General features: G+C 41.9%; 1 protein-coding gene across 3 annotated transcripts in view; it reads left to right on the forward strand.

Moving 5' to 3' along the window:
- The first annotated feature begins 6,523 nt into the window (after positions 1 to 6,523).
- The window catches only part of UQCC1 (ubiquinol-cytochrome c reductase complex assembly factor 1), a 49,256-nt gene continuing 37,659 nt past the window's right edge, over positions 6,524 to 18,120 (forward strand). Inside the window, exons 1-4 of one of the 3 annotated variants that reach the window (XM_075166255.1) lie at positions 6,524 to 6,593; positions 10,197 to 10,301; positions 11,940 to 12,044; positions 15,944 to 16,051. In XM_075166255.1, the coding sequence (XP_075022356.1) occupies positions 6,570 to 6,593; positions 10,197 to 10,301; positions 11,940 to 12,044; positions 15,944 to 16,051 (342 nt within the window). In that variant the 5' untranslated portion in view covers positions 6,524 to 6,569. Of the gene's footprint in view, positions 6,594 to 9,071; positions 9,323 to 10,196; positions 10,302 to 11,939; positions 12,045 to 15,943; positions 16,052 to 18,120 lie in introns of those variants that run through there. The other 2 variants (XM_075166257.1, XM_075166256.1) reach the window with 2 other exon arrangements.

Below are 18,120 nucleotides of genomic sequence, written 5' to 3' on the forward strand. Positions count from 1 at the left end.
GAGAGATCCTGTTTCCCCATATGATCATGAGATTTCCTTTGACTTTTCTTCTGCAGAAGCAGGAGCAGGTGGTTAGGAAGGAAAATTATTATAGTTTTAAATCTGCACTTAGACAGGAATTCAAGACCGAGCAAAGGAAAGATTGAAGTTGAAAGATATGTACTTTTGCCCTAGTCTAAAATATGTTTGTTTTTCAGAAGGAGGAAGCTCCCCCCAGCAAATGTTGGGTTAACAATTGCCTTATCAAGTTGATTTTGATTCTTCATGTGACTGAGAAGAGAAAAATAGAAGAAGTTGTTATGGGACTTTATATATTTAGAATATTTCAAAATGGTTGATTAACCTGCATAGATATGTTTTAAAATATAGAAACACAGGCCTACATAAAAATGATCAGTCTGCTTTTCTGTGTGAAAAAGGAAAAAGCATGTTCTATGATAACATTTGAAATAAAATTATGTGCTGATAGGAAATTAGGAGGACAGAAACATCAAATATTTTCAAATGCCTTTGTTTACAAGTTATTTATCATTCCTTGTTAAATAAGTCAAAAAAGAATTAGAATTGTAGTAATGACCACTGAACCAGCTTGGAAGAGGTTAAATGCATATGTAATCTCAGGACTGCAATGGCCCAAGGACCTCTGTGCAGTGTATGGAGCGTCTTTTGAAAGTGGACAGAAATATACCAGTTAAAAAAACACACAGAAAATCTGTTTCCTGGTGAAAACACAGAAAGTCTGGCTGCATAGAATGATCTGCATAGAACATCATCACTGCTGGAGAGGAAGAAATGTGGCAAGTGAAATATACCAGAAGAGGTCATAGAGGTGCCTGCCTCTGAAGTCCAAAAAGTGGAAAATTCTGGAAAGATTTAACCTGGAGATTCCAGCTTGGCAGATCAGGCAGTTCTCACTGTGCTAAATTCTTGGGTGCAGCCCTTTTGTCTTTTCAGTACTGTATTGCTCACTCTGACAGACATAAGCATTCCTCAAAGCAGAGATAAGCAGAGGCCACACAGGACCTGGATTGCGTGCTCACCATACTATGCCTCGTATTTTTGACAATATAGTCTCCACATGCCCATTTGTGCTTCTTATTTCTGATAGCACTACAACAAGCTACTTCTTTAAAAAAAACCATCAAAACTGTTTCATTTTCTTTTATTACGAGGAAATATGCGTATATCCATTAACAGGGTGAAAAAACAAGTAATATGATAAAGGTTATATAAGAAAAAACTTGCAGAGCTGTGATATGAAGCCTCATCTCCAGAACAGCCAACCAAGAGTTTCTCCACATCTCTACAATGCTTCTCACAGCAAATAGCCTGAGGCTGATTTCTTAAAGTGTTAGCCAAACTCTGCTCTTACCTAATACCTTTAGGAACTTGACATCAAAGGGAGAAGAATGGGGCTCACACTGAGCATCTTTATGTTAAGTATGAGAAAACTTTCACAGTGAAAGATTGGAACGAGCTTCATATGGAAATTGGGAATCCCCTTACTGAAATTTTTAGGTGCAGGTCAGAGAAACATGCACCAGAGAGGTCTAAGTACATTTAGTACTGGAAGTGGAGGATGGTCTAGGTAATCTTTTTAGCTACATACTACAGGATTTGCAAATATCTGTAATTAATTATGCCAACCAATGAATAATATAACAACCCAGAATCAAAGTCTCAGTCTCTACCATAGCCTAGAACACCCAAGTGAGGGCAAACATTTTAAAACTAGCAAATCATGTAAGCATCATAGCCAGCCTGGAACATTTTGGCAACACTTCTTCATGTAAAAATGACAGTTTCTCAAAACTGAAGTTTTGGGGGTAGATAAATACCCAGTTTTGACAAGGTAGCATTCTGAGACCAGCATGGAATTGTTGGGCAAAATACAGAGCCTTTGTCCCACTCTCCCCATGGAGAACAGCCAGTGACCTAGGCTGGGGTACTTCTGTGCAATACTATCAATCTTAAATCTTTGCCCTGATTAAGATTAAGGGATTTTAATCTGAATTTTTCACACCAAGGGTAGTCATCATAATTATGATAAAGAGGCCCCTGCCTCTCTTCCAGTCTTTCTTGTGGCACTTTATATCACTAATTAGCAGTTCACTGAATCAGAAAGTCAGTTTTGGTTCTGATAAATATTTCATTACCAGGTGTCCCAGTGTCCCAGTTGATAATACTCAGCTCTTCCACGGCAACTCTTCTTTCCTTACATACTCTGGAAATAGGCTGCCTGCAATTAAATGGGGCTGTGGTCCCGAAAAACAATTAAGTCAGTAGAAGGCCACCTGAAACTGGATCAAAATAGAAATATGAATAAGATAAACATTCCTATGCTGGCTTATATGTGCTAAACTGAATGAAAATTGTTAAAAAGAAATGTTAGGCACAACTGGGATCTGTCAGTTGTTTTGAAGGGCTCAGTTTTGTCAATCCACTTGATTTTGGTGTAGTATTTTAACAATGAAGAAATGCCTACATGATTTTAACCCCATCCCTTCACTGCCAGCTCCCTCCTGCTTTTGGGCTAAAAAAATCACAGTCCCTTGTTGTCTCCGTTCCTGATAATGAGGGGATTTGGACCCTTATCCTACCTTCACATATCTGGATAACAGGTGGATGTGGAATTTTTCCTCCCTGAGTTTTTTCAAGTCCGGATAAGCTTCAGACTCAGTGTTTGGATGCTTGCTGGACTGAGGCTTTAACTAATAGGCTAGAATCATATTCCCCTTCCTGTTCTGCACAGTAGTTGACTTGTCAAAATGAAGCCTTGCCAACCACCACAACAGCCTTAACCTAGACCCAGCGTGCTCTAGAAAACCTTATGTTCTGCAGAGCCAAAGTTAAACTCAAACTGAACCCAAAGCAGGCCCCCCCCACTGTTCTTGCACAGCTTCAGGAAAGCGTTAGTTCATTCTCCACATCTGGGCTAGAATGACCCCAAAAGGGGCTGGGAAGGCATCCTGGGCCTGCCTGGATTCTGCTGTGAAATGCCAGCACAGGATCTCATCAAGAGCAGGTCGAGTATCCTGGTGTCTCAGAACAGCCACCCGGGGAAAAAGGTTTTTTCCTGTGCTTGCTTGTTTGGGGACAGGGCTTCAGGGTGATTGTTACTATTTCTCCCCTTACCCCCTTCTATTACCTGCAGGAAAGAAATCACTACCATCACTACCAGCACAAGGACTACCGCTGCCAGCAGCCACAGTCAGGATGGCAGTTTGACGCAGTTTGACGGTACGGCTAAGCTGACCGAATATCTGGCTGCTGCCCAAACAGCCGATCTGCTCTCCCCATCCCGTCCCCAGATACACATTCCTGGCATTCCTCTGATCCTGAGGAGAGCTGGTTCAGGTAGCTAAGCTCACAGAAAATTAATTCTACTAAACACAACAAAAAGACAATTTTCTGCTCGTTGGCTCAGCGTTCATTAGATGAATGCTAGTGCCACCACAGGCAGGGGCCGGACCTCTCCTTTCAGCAATCAGTAATTTTATCTGCTTAGTTGTATTGTCGAACTGTATCCTTACTTCATCCACCAGCCCCACCTAACCAGGTGGGCAAAGAGAGCAGGAGCAAAGAGAGGCCTCTCGCACCATCCTGATGTGTGTGGATCACTGCACCCGTTTGTATGGACGCAGGATGTAGGACTGCACAGCATGGCCCCAGTCACCAGAAGCAACCATTCCTGCTGTCATCAGGCTTTTCCTCCACCTAAAGAGAGTCCTAAAGAGAGGACTTTGTGGGTAGATCATAGAGAGTCATCTCTCCACCTGGCTTTCGCTTGCTTTCTGCACCCTGCTTCTCTGCCTTTAGCACACAGCAGTCCCATATCCCTTCTTGGTCACACTTAAAAAATGGCAAACATGATCTGTTTGGAGAATTCTGCAATTCCTCACTCTCTCCCTTCTATGCCTTTGCCCTCCCCCAAACTCTGAGTCACAGAGACGTGCACTGGTGCCCGATTAGTATCCTCTCTCATTCTCCATGCACACATACATCCAGCCCCACCACTGCTGTTCTTAAGCATGTTTTAGTACATTCAGGGAAGGAAGTTTCTCTGTCCCTCTTTGTTTTCCACTTCTCCTTCACTTAAACTCCTCTAGACTACTTTCTCTTAGCCCATGATTTGCGGCCCCTTATCTCCTCCCTCTAACAGCTGCTCCCTCTGGCCACTTGGAATGGCAAACTTGAAGCCAGCTGCCAGGCTTGCAAGTAAGAGAGAAGACAGGATTGAGGCCAAAGCAGGGGGCCCATTCAATATAAACTTATTAATCAATTAATTATTATAATAAATAATGTGAAACTTTTCTAATTCATTATATAAATTAAACATCATCATATCCTTTCTGATTCTTCTTTCCTGCCAACACACCTGAGGCCATTGTTCATGTACCCTATCATATTTTAGCACATTCATGAAAGCAAGTTTTTCTGCCATTGTTAATGGCCTCGGAGGAAAGAACACCAGCAGTTAGATAGCAACTTTGCTGCCCTGTCTCTGGGACTTCTTGTTGTTGCTGGTTAAAATGCTCTCCCAGGAGCAGTTCCACACGGAAGATTGATTATGAGTAAGGTAAGACTCAGGCAGTCGTGGAGCTGCCCACTGAGCAGAGCTGAACGGTAGGAACTTGAGGACAGCACGGATTGTGTACATAAAAGGGAGTAAATTGCCAGTGCTCTGACTGAGGAAATCCCCTTAGAGTTGAAATTGAAATTCAGATCCACCTCCAACTCTTCCGTCTCCATGTCCCCTTCAGAGGCAATATCTGATGTGCTGTTCTGTGCATATGAGTAGCTGTGTTCAGCTAGATGACATGAAAAGGGCTTAAGTGCTACATGGAGAATGACATAACAGTGATAGGCAGAGGAATCTTAGGTAAGACAGTAATTTTCTCCAACTGAAATGTGTCAAAGTCCTCCTATGCGTCATTAGGTAAGACTAACACAAACCCAGGTGAGCGTCAGGAACTGGCATACTCAGCGTATTTATCAGACACACAGCTCCGAGTTTGAAAGTGTCTGCTGTGGTAGACAGACTACTGCACACCACTGTGAGACTCCTCTGCTACTGACAGCAGTCTTTTCTCTGTACGACTATACACTGTAGGGGTTCTTGAGCTTCATCACTTTTAATGACTCTAACTCATTAATGGCAAAGAGAAGGCTTCAGAAAAGTGTAATCATTCTCATCCATCACCTTCTCAAAAAAAATTTGCTGTTAAGAATGGTATTTAATATTGCTTTGAGTCTAATACATGGAGGGCAGCTAAGCAAATAGAAAGCAGCAGAGCTAGCTTTCACCTTCCTCCCTAGAATTAGCCGCAGGCATATTCCTGTGTAGGATATCCCTGACAGAGATCTACAGTTCCCTGTGTTGTTCAACACCCAGCCCCGCATCAGAACAACTCGTTCACTAAACACGCTGTCGGATACAGTTAAACGTACTTTAGCAGATAGCTGCGGTGAGTCAGAACATCTCGGAAAAGACTGACTGCAGGCACAGGGATCTGGGATGCCAGTGGAAAGGAAGTCCAAGCAGGTGATTCCATTGGCCCCCTGAGGCCTGACATTTAAGAACATATGAAAGATTTCTAAGGACTACTGTGGAGTTTCATGGCCATTAAAGCAGCTGCTACTGCCCCCTTGAGAAGCTGACATCCCAGTAAATATCCTGGGAAAGAGAGGAGTAGAATATTATAGTTCCCCAAGCCCTTTAAGCCAGCACTGCTGCTGAAAAGAGCAGCCTCGCTCTCTTCCCCAGCTGCTTTTGCTCACATCTGCATCAGCCTCCCGTGTACCAGGACTAATATTTGTGAGGTGATGTGGATGTGATCCAGATTAAGACTAACTTGGCGAAAGAAGCCAGCGCATCTCAACCCGTCGGGTTGCTGCTCAGGTTCACCCTGCAGCTTTATGAAAGCCGGTGCCAGCAGAAGCAAGGAGTAGGGAATACGCAGCAGGGAGAGTTGGGACCGCTCCTGGCAGCCTGGCGCTGGCTCCAGGGCCTGTGGGGACACTGGCCTGAGGGGCCCTGCCATGTTCTCCTGGTACCACCACCGTGAAATCCCGGCGCTGGCACCCGTGCAGGCTCACACGGATGCTGTCCCCTGCTTGGGGCAGCCAGAAGGGCCAGATCAACCTCCGCCAGAGGAAACTTTCCTGCTTTCACGCTGCTCTCTCTGCTGCCCAGCAGCAGAGTGGAAGCATGGCCGCCATCCCCCTTACGGGTCGGGCCTTCCAGAGGTAGGGCTGACAGCGACGGGCAGGCTCGGATGTGCCACCCGTCTCCCTTCCGAACCATCCCCACGCCGGGCGCGGGACCCCCCTCGCTCTCCACACCTCCCGCCTCGCAGCCCCGCCGCCCCCGCCGGCACAGCCCCCCGGCCGCGCCCCGCCCCGCGGAGCGCCGGCCGCCACGCGAGGACAGCGCGCGCGCGGAGCAGCCCGCCCACCACCGCCACGCGGGGCTCCGCCCCCGCCGCCAGCAGCCGCCGCGCGACTCCGCCCCCTCCAGGCCCGCGCAAGCGCAATCGGCGGGGCGGAAGGGGCGGCGCCGAGGATCCATGGCGGCGCTGGTGCGAGCCGCGGTGAGTGGCGGCCGCGGTCGCCTTCTCCGCCCCGGGAGCGAGCGGCGTGTGCGGCCGGGCGCGTCCCCGCGGGGTTGTCCCTGTGGTGCCTGGGCTGTCCCGCACGGCCCCGCCAGTGCCCGCCGGCCGCCCTGTGCGCGGCCTGTCTGCGGCGCGGCCTCTCCCCAGACAGCGTGCGCAAGGAAGGGGCTCTTGGGCGGTTTGTGAAGCCGCGGGGGCGTCTGCGGGGGCTTGCGGCACCCCGCGGCTGTTCCCGCCTTCCCGCGGCCCCCTTCCCCGGGCAGCGGTGAAGGAGCGCGTCGACCTTCTCCTTCAGAGTTTGTGTTTACATCAAAGTAATGCAAGGCTTTAGGACTCCTGACTGGGGCTTGAGAAATATTTTTTACAGTGTGGTACTTCTCTTGTTGCTTTGGGCACAGTGTGTGTGCCCTGCGGGGTGGGGATTGCCGAGTCTTAAAGATTCCCCCCTCACTTTAGAGCGAGCACTCCTGTGATAGCAAGGGTAATATAAAGATCCAATTTCTGTGTTAAGTGCAATCTCTGTTGGGTTCCTATGAATGACTGAGAGTGGATTACTAATCATGCAACTCCTTTCTTCTTTGTCATGCATTTGTGTACTTTTTTTTTTCTTCTATTAGCCTTTAAAGTCTTTGCAGCAGAGTACCAATTTTTAGCATATAGCCTAGAAAAGGGAAGTTTGTGCCTGGTTCTGATATTCTGTCACAACACAAATACAGGGATGGCCAGCACTGCTAGGTGGAGACAGATTCATCAGGAAGATGAAAGGCCTTTAGTCACAGGGCAATACCCACTTACGAAATTAATCCACTAAGTTCTTGGAACTAATGTCTCAGGGTGTGGTTTTTACAAGCATGGTGAGCCCTGTTCTTTCAGCTCTCAAGCTGAAAGCAACTGAGAGCAAACCTGCCTGAGAGCAACTGAAGTGCGGTGAGCTTGAGTTCCTGCTTCCTCCTCCCATTCCTACTCTTTTCTCCTTGCTCGTGTCTTTGCACTGTTGCCTACCATTGCCTCCTCTAGCATTTTTCTATGCTCTAAATGCTGGAGCAGCAGAACCGTGGCAACATAAAAATAGTTTCCTGCAGTTTTAATGCGTTAAAGAGGCAATCACTAGCAAAAAGGGAGGGGGAAGCCAGGCAGGAGGAGAGGAGGGAGAGTGGTAGAGAAGCAGTGAGTCACCAGATGGGGTCAGCTGTCCGTGCAGCTGTACCCCCAGGGCGCGGTTTGCAATGAAAACCTACCTGCAGAAGGTGAAGGACTTGTCTCCTAGGCTTACCTGTCCCTGGGCAACTCCTCCTCTCCCAGCTGCTTCTAGCATTCATGTGGCAAAGTAAGCTGATTCAACTTTTCAGCCTAGCCAGAAAAGTTTCTCTTTGGAGGGGAGGAGATGTAGTTGTGATCTAAATTGCCTTACTTTGTAATCAGAGAAGCACCTGAGCTGTAGTAAGTGGTGGGAGTACACAGTTGGGAGGCAGGGGACTTCTGACAGCAGCAACATGCTTAAGCTCAGGCTTTGCTGATCCTTGGATTTCCCAGCATCTACTTTTGCGTTAGAATTTAATAGTTGCCTAAGCGTATGAAAATAAGTCTTCAGACTTTCAGTGTCTCTTCTTTGTACTGGAACTAAGAAAGGAAAGTCTTTTTTTCTTCTGTCTTCAAGCCTTCTCAAGAGCTCACAGCATATGATACAATCCTGATTTTTGTCCAAACATTTCAGCTCTGCTAGTTAATACTGCCATTATGATAAAGCTATTCTTTACCTAAGAAGAGATGTTGATGAACACTTTGTCTGCTGCCTAAGGCTTTCCTAATGGTTGCCAGGAGGATTTAGAAGACTGTAGTGATATTCTTTCATCTGTATCTTGACAAGGCAGCTAGGCGCAGGAGGTGCTTGCGCTGTCTGCAGGCTATTCCTGAATAATCCTGTTCAGTTTATGCTTGGTACGTTTTCTTTCAGCTAAATGGAGAAGTAAAAGTAACACTTGTAACTTGAAAGGAAGGTTACATTCTGCAAACAGTGATGCTGGCTTAGGGAATATCCCTTAACTCACTGCTGCTTTCTGTTGTTGTCTTTTTCTTTATTACTTGATTGTTTATCACATCTCACCTTTTAAGTGTGCGTGTGCTTATTTTATGTTTTCATATGTCTCTGTCTAGTTTTGTTGCAGTAGTGCTTTTCAACAACTATAAACCCCAGGATGTTCAAGTTCTAAGACGTATCACAACCTAGGCATGTTTTCCTTATTTTTACAAAGAAAAAGCCTCAAAAAAAATTCTGTCAGATGCCTTGGAATCTTGTAGTAGTTATTTATTAAAAAATGGTGAATTTTCTTTCTCACTTAAGTGTTTGTTAAACTGTTTATGTTGGAGCGCTGGATTATGTCAAGAAGTACTTTATGGTACTCAGCTGAAATGTCTTTTTGGGTAGAAATGTATCATTTTCATAATTTTACATGCTGGGTAGTGATGTTACGGAGAAAGAGCAGAAACTAAGTAGTCTTGCTACAGTAGAAGTGCAAAGGTGTAGTAGTAGTGAACACTAATCACATTTGTTATGGTAGTGCATCTCTCCCCTCGCAGTTTTTAAAAACCCAAATCAATTCGCTTAATGGGTTAAAAGTGCAGCTGTGTGAGGAGTTGATGGGGGGCCGGGGGGAGGACAGCCTGAGGAGGCAGTTCACTGCACCTGAGGGACAGCAGTGACTGTGCAGGTAAGGGAACGGGGAACAGCAACTCAAGTCGGTTTTGTGTCTGTTCCTCCTAATCTTTGGCCAGATCTGGTGGTCTCATAGTTGTCCTTTTGCTGGGCACCACTAAGAAGAGTTTGACTGCCCACCCCATCAGATATTTATACAAATTGATAAGTTTTCCCTGGAGTTGTCTTTTCTCAAAGCTAAACCTCTCCTCATATGTTGGATGCTTCAATCTCTTAATAATCTTTGTGGCCAATTGAAAATGAAGCTATTTTTATTAGAAGAAAGCATATCCATTCTAATAATATATACATTAATTCCGGTATTAATGTCGAACATGTATGAAGGAGGCAAATATTGTACTAACTTGAGTATTGCAGAAAATGAAAGGTACAAAGAAAGTGCAGGCAAAGAAAACCCCGCCTCTTTTCCATATTACCTGACATTTTCATTACAGAAAATAATTATCTTCACTGAAATTTATTGAGACAGTATACGCTTTTGAAATACTAAAATTCTTAGCTGTGCCTGAGTAAAGTAAGACAAAGACACATAAAAGCTGAGAGGTGGATAAGGGCTTTTTAGTAATCACTCAGTCAATTGAAGAATGCTTCTTAAGCATTTGAATTTATTGTATAGATATAAAAATTGTGGTGTAGTTTTATGATGTAGAAAATCCACCATTTCCTTTGACTGATATGTTTCTGCCATCAAACTTGGGTTGCGTGCTTGTACGCAAGATTTTTTTAAAATCAAGATTTATACTTCTGTCAAGCGCAAGTTTAATCTGAGGATTGTTGTATAGATGAGTAAAACTTGTGGAAGCAGAAGGACAGTTAAACTGTTTCTGAGTGTTAGGGTCCTTTCTTCATTACTAGTCTCTCTGTTCCAGAGCTGCCAGACTGGAGTAACTCAATGGATAGCAGCATGCAGTGGATTATTACAGAAAACCGCAGTCCAAGGCCAGTGTAGACGAATGCTCTATGGTCTTTTCCAGGTAGGATATCAGAGTATGTTAAAGTGTTTAAAAAATGGGATAAGTTTAAATTGGTAAGAAAAAGTCATGGTTTTTAAATAAAGAGGCTTCCAAAAGTGATGTCTTCACTGTCTCTGTATTGCTGAAATATCAAGGCAACTTAAAAGCTTTCTGCTGCTAAAAGGGTGAGCTCTCACTCTTTATTACACAGTTGTCTTCATTCCAGCTATGTAGTCTTTTAATGGATCCGTATGATCTGTTATGGTAGATTAAATGCAGAAGTCCAAATGTAGGTGTCATTTTTCCAAAGCAGCTATTACAAGCTAGTCACGAATGCATGTAATTTCCAGCACTTTATTTTATAGAACGTGTCCACTGTACAGTAGCCTTGGACTTTCTAGTACTGATGGTATGTTTACCTAGCATAGCACAACGTTTAAGTAGTGTTGTTTCAGTGGAAACCACTGCTTTGCAGTTTTGCTTCCAGTTCTGTAATAGCATGCGTAGTGTCAGATTGTGTCTATTGATGGTAAGTTAACTAGAACGTCATGTAATAGCAGTTAATAATAAAGAGGTGAAAAATGTGTAGAAAATGGGAATAGATGCAGGCTATCTGAACAGAATTAGAGTATTTCTCTTGGTGTTTCCTTTCTGCATACAATGAAACGAGAGGAAATTAAGCCTCCTCTTTGTCCTCCTGTATATTACAACTTGTATCATGGAGCCATGACTTACAGAATTAGAAATTTAACCATAAGCTCTTTGGCTTGGATGTCCTTTCTCAGATAAGACCTTCCAGTCCTGGGAAAATTGCCTGTGCTTTTGTGACACAACCATACTATTAAAGCACCAGTCCATATCAGGTAGCATACGATGTTGGAAGTAGAGAGGGAAATGAGCAGTTGTGAAGTTGATCGATAAAGTTGGGCTTACTCTGAGCCACCAGCAGATTCAGTAGGCTTCTGGGGATGACTACTCTGAACAAACCAGCGTATTTACTTTGTCTGAATTTGTTCACAAACAAGTTACTGCCAATCTGGGTGTGCTGGGAGGCTATGATAAGTGTTCTATTCAGTGTGCAGCTTCTTACCTGGAGATCTCACTCACTCCTACTTGATAGTTTTCTTTATTGTGCAGTAGCTCTGTAATACAAATCATGTGCCGTGAAGTTGTAGTGGTTGTAGTGATAGCTTTTACCCTGTAATTTGTTTTGCTCAAGTCCTGGCCACAAAGACAATTGTATGGACTATAAAATTGTAGATAAAAATAGTATAAACTCTGTTTCTCTGCAAAGCCAGGAAAAAGAATTATTCTCTATTAAGAGACAAAACCCATAATTAGAAGTAGTGTGTGAGAAAATCAAAGAAGATAGCCTGTGGTTTATGAGAGTGGAGTGTGCTGCCAGTCCATTCCATCAGTACATTTACAGAACACTAGAAAATGTGCGGTGTGGAGCATTAAGCGTGGACAACCATTTTGTTTGTAACAGTTATGATAAGAAATTTGTGCTTTTTGTGATATAGCATTTTTCAGGATTAGACTGAACTATAATTGACTTGGAAGCAAACGAAGGGTAATTGGTGTAAAGTTAAGTGTTTACTAGTCAATGATCTTTTCATTTTTTTCTTTTCTTTTATTTTCTTTTATCATTTTTACTAGAGACACAAGGCTGGCCAGTTCCGACTGTCTAAATCCTGTGGTGGATTGATTCAAGCCAATGGAGCCATTACACAGCAAAACAGATCGTTTTACAATACAAATAAGGTTAGAGGAGTTTGATGTTTTTATTGTCGGAGGGCACATTGTGCTAGGGATCATACAGATACAGGTAACAAAACACTTTTTTAAAACATGTAAGAGATGATTCAACGTTTACATAAAATGTTTTAGTATAGTGTGAACAGTGGGTCCAATAATTTGAGAAGTGCTCTCTGTTCCTTTCCAGAAAATAAAGTGCTAGCATAGGAAGGTACAGTTACAGTTGGGTTATCTGGGGTGAAGGTTCCAATGATAAGATAAGGGCTTCTTTCCAATGAGAAAAGAAACTAAGTTAAGGAGAGTAGTTATTGGGGTGGGGGGCAGATGTTCCTTTCTTACCTTTAAAAAGGGAAACACAGAAGTTGCCCGTACGTATTAGAAGTGACAAGATGTTTCCCAATTCTTTAGCTTGGGAATAATGTGTAACGACAGTTTTGCTACCTGCTAACCACGCAGTCTACTAATAGTGACTAATTATTGTGTAGTAATTTATTTACTGTTCACCTGTACTATTTTGTAATTTGTGGCCTCTGCATCTTTTACATTTATTGTCTTTTGTCTTGGAATAGAAGTTTTCTGGAACATGAATCATCTCCATAAGATTAGTTTAGCACTTAATCCAAGGGAGTCAGCATCTCTCAACTAATAAATATCAGGATCCTGCTCTTGTTAGCGTAATGTGAAGAAAATGGCAAAATGGAATGTGCGCACGAGAAATGAGAGGGCAAAAGGAAAAAGAAAGTTAGGGATGTATGGATAAAACTTGCATAAAAGCAACAATCCCAGTTTGCTATCTGCCTAATTGTCTATTTTGCTGTTGTAGAGTTAGAGGTAAATACTAAGAAGTACTTTAAATTGGTTATTTTAACATGGATAGGCAAAAGGTTTGAGGTAGGTTTTGGACTGCAACCTCATTATTTTGAGTAGAGGAATACTTACTCATCTTTGAAATGTGAATTTTACTATGCACTCCTGGTGGGAAAGTGGTTTAGAATGAATGGTGAGCTCCAATTGTTTCATTTTTATATTTGGTGTCAAAATTAAGAGGATTGTTCGCTTTGAGCACTGAATTTCAGGTATTGAGGAGGAAAGTCAGCCTGAGATGGGCTTATGTCCCTTTCAGTGTCTTGATGAGCTTGTTTTGAGTGAGTTATAAAACATTTTTTTTAGTTTTCTATATATATTTTCTAGATCTGATTTTTTATACTCTTATAGGGCTGTTTAATTGCATTTGGCTGCAGTCCTAGCATTGGCAGGATGAACTGCATACCTCTATCCATAGGTTGAACCAAACACTCACTGCTTAAATCCCCTCTCCATCTCCTGAGCTAATGCAGGCAGACTTGCAGAAGAATGAAGCAACAATCACGGCATTTCTTACAAAAAGATTGTTTTCCAGTCAATCCTTTTTTTAGTGATGAGCTAACAACAGTTGAATCGAGATAATTTTGGTTTTTAACTGAACTTCCTCTGCATAATGAAAAATCCATACTGAGGGAGACTTCATAATGCATTTGTAGATAAGAGGCATGTAGTAAAATTAATCTGCCTAGATTCACTAGGGCTTTAGATGATTCATGCTCCAGAAAACATCTCCTCCTGTGAAGGAGATGAAAGTTGATTTAGTGAGTTTGGTATGGCAGTGGTTATTGGGACACGAGTTCTGCATTGAGCATATCCTATTATTGCCTGGCTGGAGGGGGGCTTATGGAGTTATCTTATGATGTAAGATTAGGTGTCATTTTTAGTGTAGAGGAGAAGAGTATTGCATGGGATAACCTTGAAGAGAAAGTACTAAAAATTGGTTTAAATATTCGCATACATGTCGGTAGACTCACTGGATCCATCACATGTAGCAGAGGGTGGGAAAGTTCCTTTGCAGACGCTTTTGTTCTGGATGATAATAGGGGATTTGGTGAACAGGTTTAATGGCAAACATTCAAAGCAAGAATCTGAGTATTAAAGGAGGTCCTGAACAGTGTTGTTCTGTTTTACCAGGTGACTGATAGATACTAAAATGGCACTGAACATGTTTCTTCCTATTTACCTGAATAGTAGGCATGATGGGGTTCAAGACATTAATAGCCATCTATGGATAGTACACAAGTGCAAAGCATTTTATCTCAAATGCTAAACATTGTGTGCGGATATACATAGGGATTGGTTATGTCTCAAAGCTACAATTTTTGTCAGGTTTTTTTTACAGTTAGTTTTTAATTAAGTATAGCAACTTGTGCAGGATATGTGTCTGTATTTTAATATGTATTTATTTATCATTTATGCCATTTCAAAAATTACTATACTAGTGCTAGGAAAGGTATAGAGTATACAGCCAGAATGATCAGAAATGTGAAAAGCCTTCAATATGAGAAGAGGCTATTTTAGGACCCTTCTAAACTAGGGAGAGAGAACTGATGGGCATAGGTATGATACTGGCCTGTAAAAGTTATAAAAGATACTGAAAAAGGGAATAGGAAATGGTTGTTTGCGACTTCTTATAGGAAAATTGGGAGCATCCAATGAAGTGGCAAGGTTGTATTTAAAACAGGCACAAGGGAATTTTTTTCACATAACTACACTGTGAAACTCATGTACCACAACTCTGTGTGTTATGGAGGTTAAACAGTTTCGAACCTTGGGTGCTGAAGGTGCATCCAATTGTCGCTGCCAAAAATGAATGTGTGGATACATTTCCTAGTGCAGGAATGACTGTGAAAAGCTGAGCAGGTACACCCCAGGAAGCTGCGGCGTGTGTGCCATATTTCTCTGCTTTTGTGTCTCATCCAAGCACCTGCTACTGGCCCTTGTTTGAGATGGCGTCCTGGTCTAAGTGTTTGTTCTGGCCATGTATGGCAATCCTTATGTTGCTAAATTGCTTCCTTACTAAGAAAATTTTTTTCTTATTATGTTCATGTCTTAGGAGGAAGCGTTTAGGGTAAAATTCCAGCAACTTAAAGCAATTTGACATTGGTCAATTTCTTTGGTCAGGGAACTTTCTCAGCTTACAGGCTCTAAGCTGTATTCCTCAAGTATATGTAGGAGATTCAGGTGCATTAGATTTAGGTTAGATGGGTTAAAAGTAGAGTAATTTGTTGATAACAAAATGTTTATACTGCATACTTAATTCATAAGAAATTATTTGCTAGAGTACAAATGGTAATTACTGATGGCTGATTGCTACTGCCAGGATGCTTGGATGCAGAATGCCATGAAGATTTCTTATCAGTCCCATGGTGTTTAAGGTGTGTAGTTAATCTGGAAGAGAACATTTATCTTATGTTTGCAGACACTGAAAATCATTGAGGACTGAATACTTTCCTGATCTAGATTTTCTGCAAGTACCACTTAGATTAACTGTAAGGGGAATAACAATCTGGGGGAGCTTTTCAGTAAGAGTGGTGGGTTCATGTAGCTTCATTAGTTTTAAGATGGAGCCGATTGGCTTATATAATATGTAATTACTCTAGAATATGATATGCCTGTGAGAGTAAGAGAGGGAATGTGAAAGGTTAGCTTTATTTACTCTGTTTCTGTGATTTGTTTGCTTGTTTTATCTGCAAAAGATTTAAGCCCTAGTAAAGACACACATCTAGAAGGAATACGGGAATCTAGAATGGGAGCCATATTTTGGAAGGCAGGTTTCTATACAAACTATTTGAGTCTGAGCTTCCAATGGGATGCTTTCATCAAAACAGTTATGCAGTGTTTGCATTCATAAACAGAAGAATGTCACATAGGAAAAACAGTGTGGTATTTTACAGAGAAGACCTAAATATGTATTTGTTTTGTTGAACAAAGAAAGTAAACAAAAACCCTAAAATTCTGTATTAAACCTGTAGCTTTTCTAAAATGATTTGTCAGATTTAATTGCTGAGACTGAAATATGTGATGTTTAAATTTTACAGCATCTTTCTGCAAAGGATTCCTTGCAGTCATCTGAAGAGAAAGTGAGTGCTTTCACAAGGATAATAGAAGCAATGGGTTTCACAGGACCACTGAAGTATAGCAGATGGGTAAAGCATTCATTTAATAATTCTTTTGGTTGTTTGATACTTTCAGAGTTCTAAAAAGCAAACATCCCCACCCCCTTTTTTTTCTTATGATAGGAGCAGTACTCAATGGAAAAGTTCTGATTATTACCCATGTAAATTCCTGGTTTGTGATGTGAGGAATAATAATCCATAGCTTGAACTTCCCTTGATCTATGCATTGCCATCACTGACATAAGTAGGAATATCGCATTTGGTTTGCAGAGTCTTAAGCCTTCTTAAATTTCTTCAGATATCTTATTTTTCACTTAATTTGTGCACCGAAGAACACAGTAACAGCCTTACTATCTAAGTCAAACACCCACATAGACCATCATCTTGTCGTTAATAATGACCAATTGCAGTTATCTAGAAAGAATTCAATTATAGGAGAAGCATATTAGGATACTTGTCTCATGTGCCCCTCCAGCCTACAACAGTTGTCTGTTTCAGGACTTCCTGCATGAAACTAGGCATTTTTCTGTAATATCTATTAATGGATTTTTCTTCTATAAATTTGTCCATTTGCACTTTGAACTCTATAAACTCTAAGTTTATAGCATCCATAGTGTTCAATATTAGGGAGTTCCATAGCTTGAATACCCACTGGGGGAAGAAGTACAGTTGTTTTCAGTTGGTGCCTTTTAATTGTGTACTTAAAAAAACCTTGTGATTATTCTTTCCCTAGAGTGTATGTTCACATTCTCCCTTCCACTGATGATTTTATAGACTCATATATTCTGTAATATCTTAGTCTTTCTCCGGACTGAGGAGACTTAGTCTAACTTGTTTCTGTTATTGAGGCTCTTTCATGTTTTGATTTTTGTTGCCCTTTTCTTTCAGTGTTCTGTATTTCTGTCACAGGAGGGTCTCCCAAACGGATAGTAGTGAGATATGTTATGATTGCTGTTTGAGTCGCTGTTCAGTAGTAGCTGACGAGGGTGGAGTCACAAATAGGTCCTCCTCTTCTGCGATTTTTAAATAGTCCTTTCATAAAGCAGTTGTTAACATTGACTAAATGAGAGCAGTTCTGTAAGAGACACCTTCAGTTTCTTATGCAGAAGCAACAAGACAGAGATGAAATTCATAATTTATTTTCTCTGAACTAGGAGATAGTGTAAAGAAGTGAGAGGAAAAGGCAGCTTGAAGGAAGGGCTGAGCCCAACTGTGCAGGAATTAAAACCTATAAGGTGCTTTGAATATCTACAAAGCAGAGTGGATCTCCTCCGAGACTGATCTGAAACTGTTGCCGATTGCATCTCGCTCCTCAGAGAGAAAATATAAAGAAAAGATAACTAACACTTACGGGTTAGGTATTTCGGTTAAAATCAGTTGCTTTCAAGCAGATGATGCTAAACCTCATGAGAGGGTAGTTTCTCTCCCATGTGCTTGTGTACATATTGTTGTAATAAAGATTTTTGTTAGCTCTAAGTGTTGATTCAGAGTTCTCCTTAATTGCTACTCTTTACTGCCTGCTTTTGGCTAGGGAACTTGGGTTTGGAGAGAGTTATTTTGTGGTTAGGGCCCGAGAGACCTGAGTTCATTTTTGGCCTTGCCAGTGCTTTCTATGAGATCTTAGGGAAGTTTCTTAATATTTCTCTGCTTTTTTCCATTTTCTTGTCCCTTCCCCCACACCTCTTCTACACCCTAAAACTTCCATGATTAAATTTCACCAGTTTCTCCTGCGTTACCTGCCTTATTTAAGGGCTGGATTGCAGGGACTGTTCTTTACAATATGTTTCTAATGTCTAGTAATGCTTGGTCTGGAGCAATGGCTTTCACTGGGGAGATCTCTACTCCCAGGCCAGGCAGCGTTTCCTTTAAAAAGGAAGCCTTCAGAACTCCAGTAAGCAGTGTAAATTATTTTACTGCAAGAGGTTTAGATGTATACTTGATTTTTGACAGAAGCCTGAGATTATTGAATAAGAAAAATAATGGCTTTTGTGTTTCCACAGCAGGAGATCAGTTGCAACTTCCTTATTTTTGTTTTCGTTGGAGGAGACACAAATAATTACTTTGGTAATTTGAAGTTCCATTTGACAGGCATAGTGCTC

Source organism: Calonectris borealis, chromosome 17 (assembly GCF_964195595.1).
Source record: "Calonectris borealis chromosome 17, bCalBor7.hap1.2, whole genome shotgun sequence".
Classification (NCBI taxonomy): Eukaryota; Metazoa; Chordata; class Aves; order Procellariiformes; family Procellariidae; genus Calonectris; species Calonectris borealis.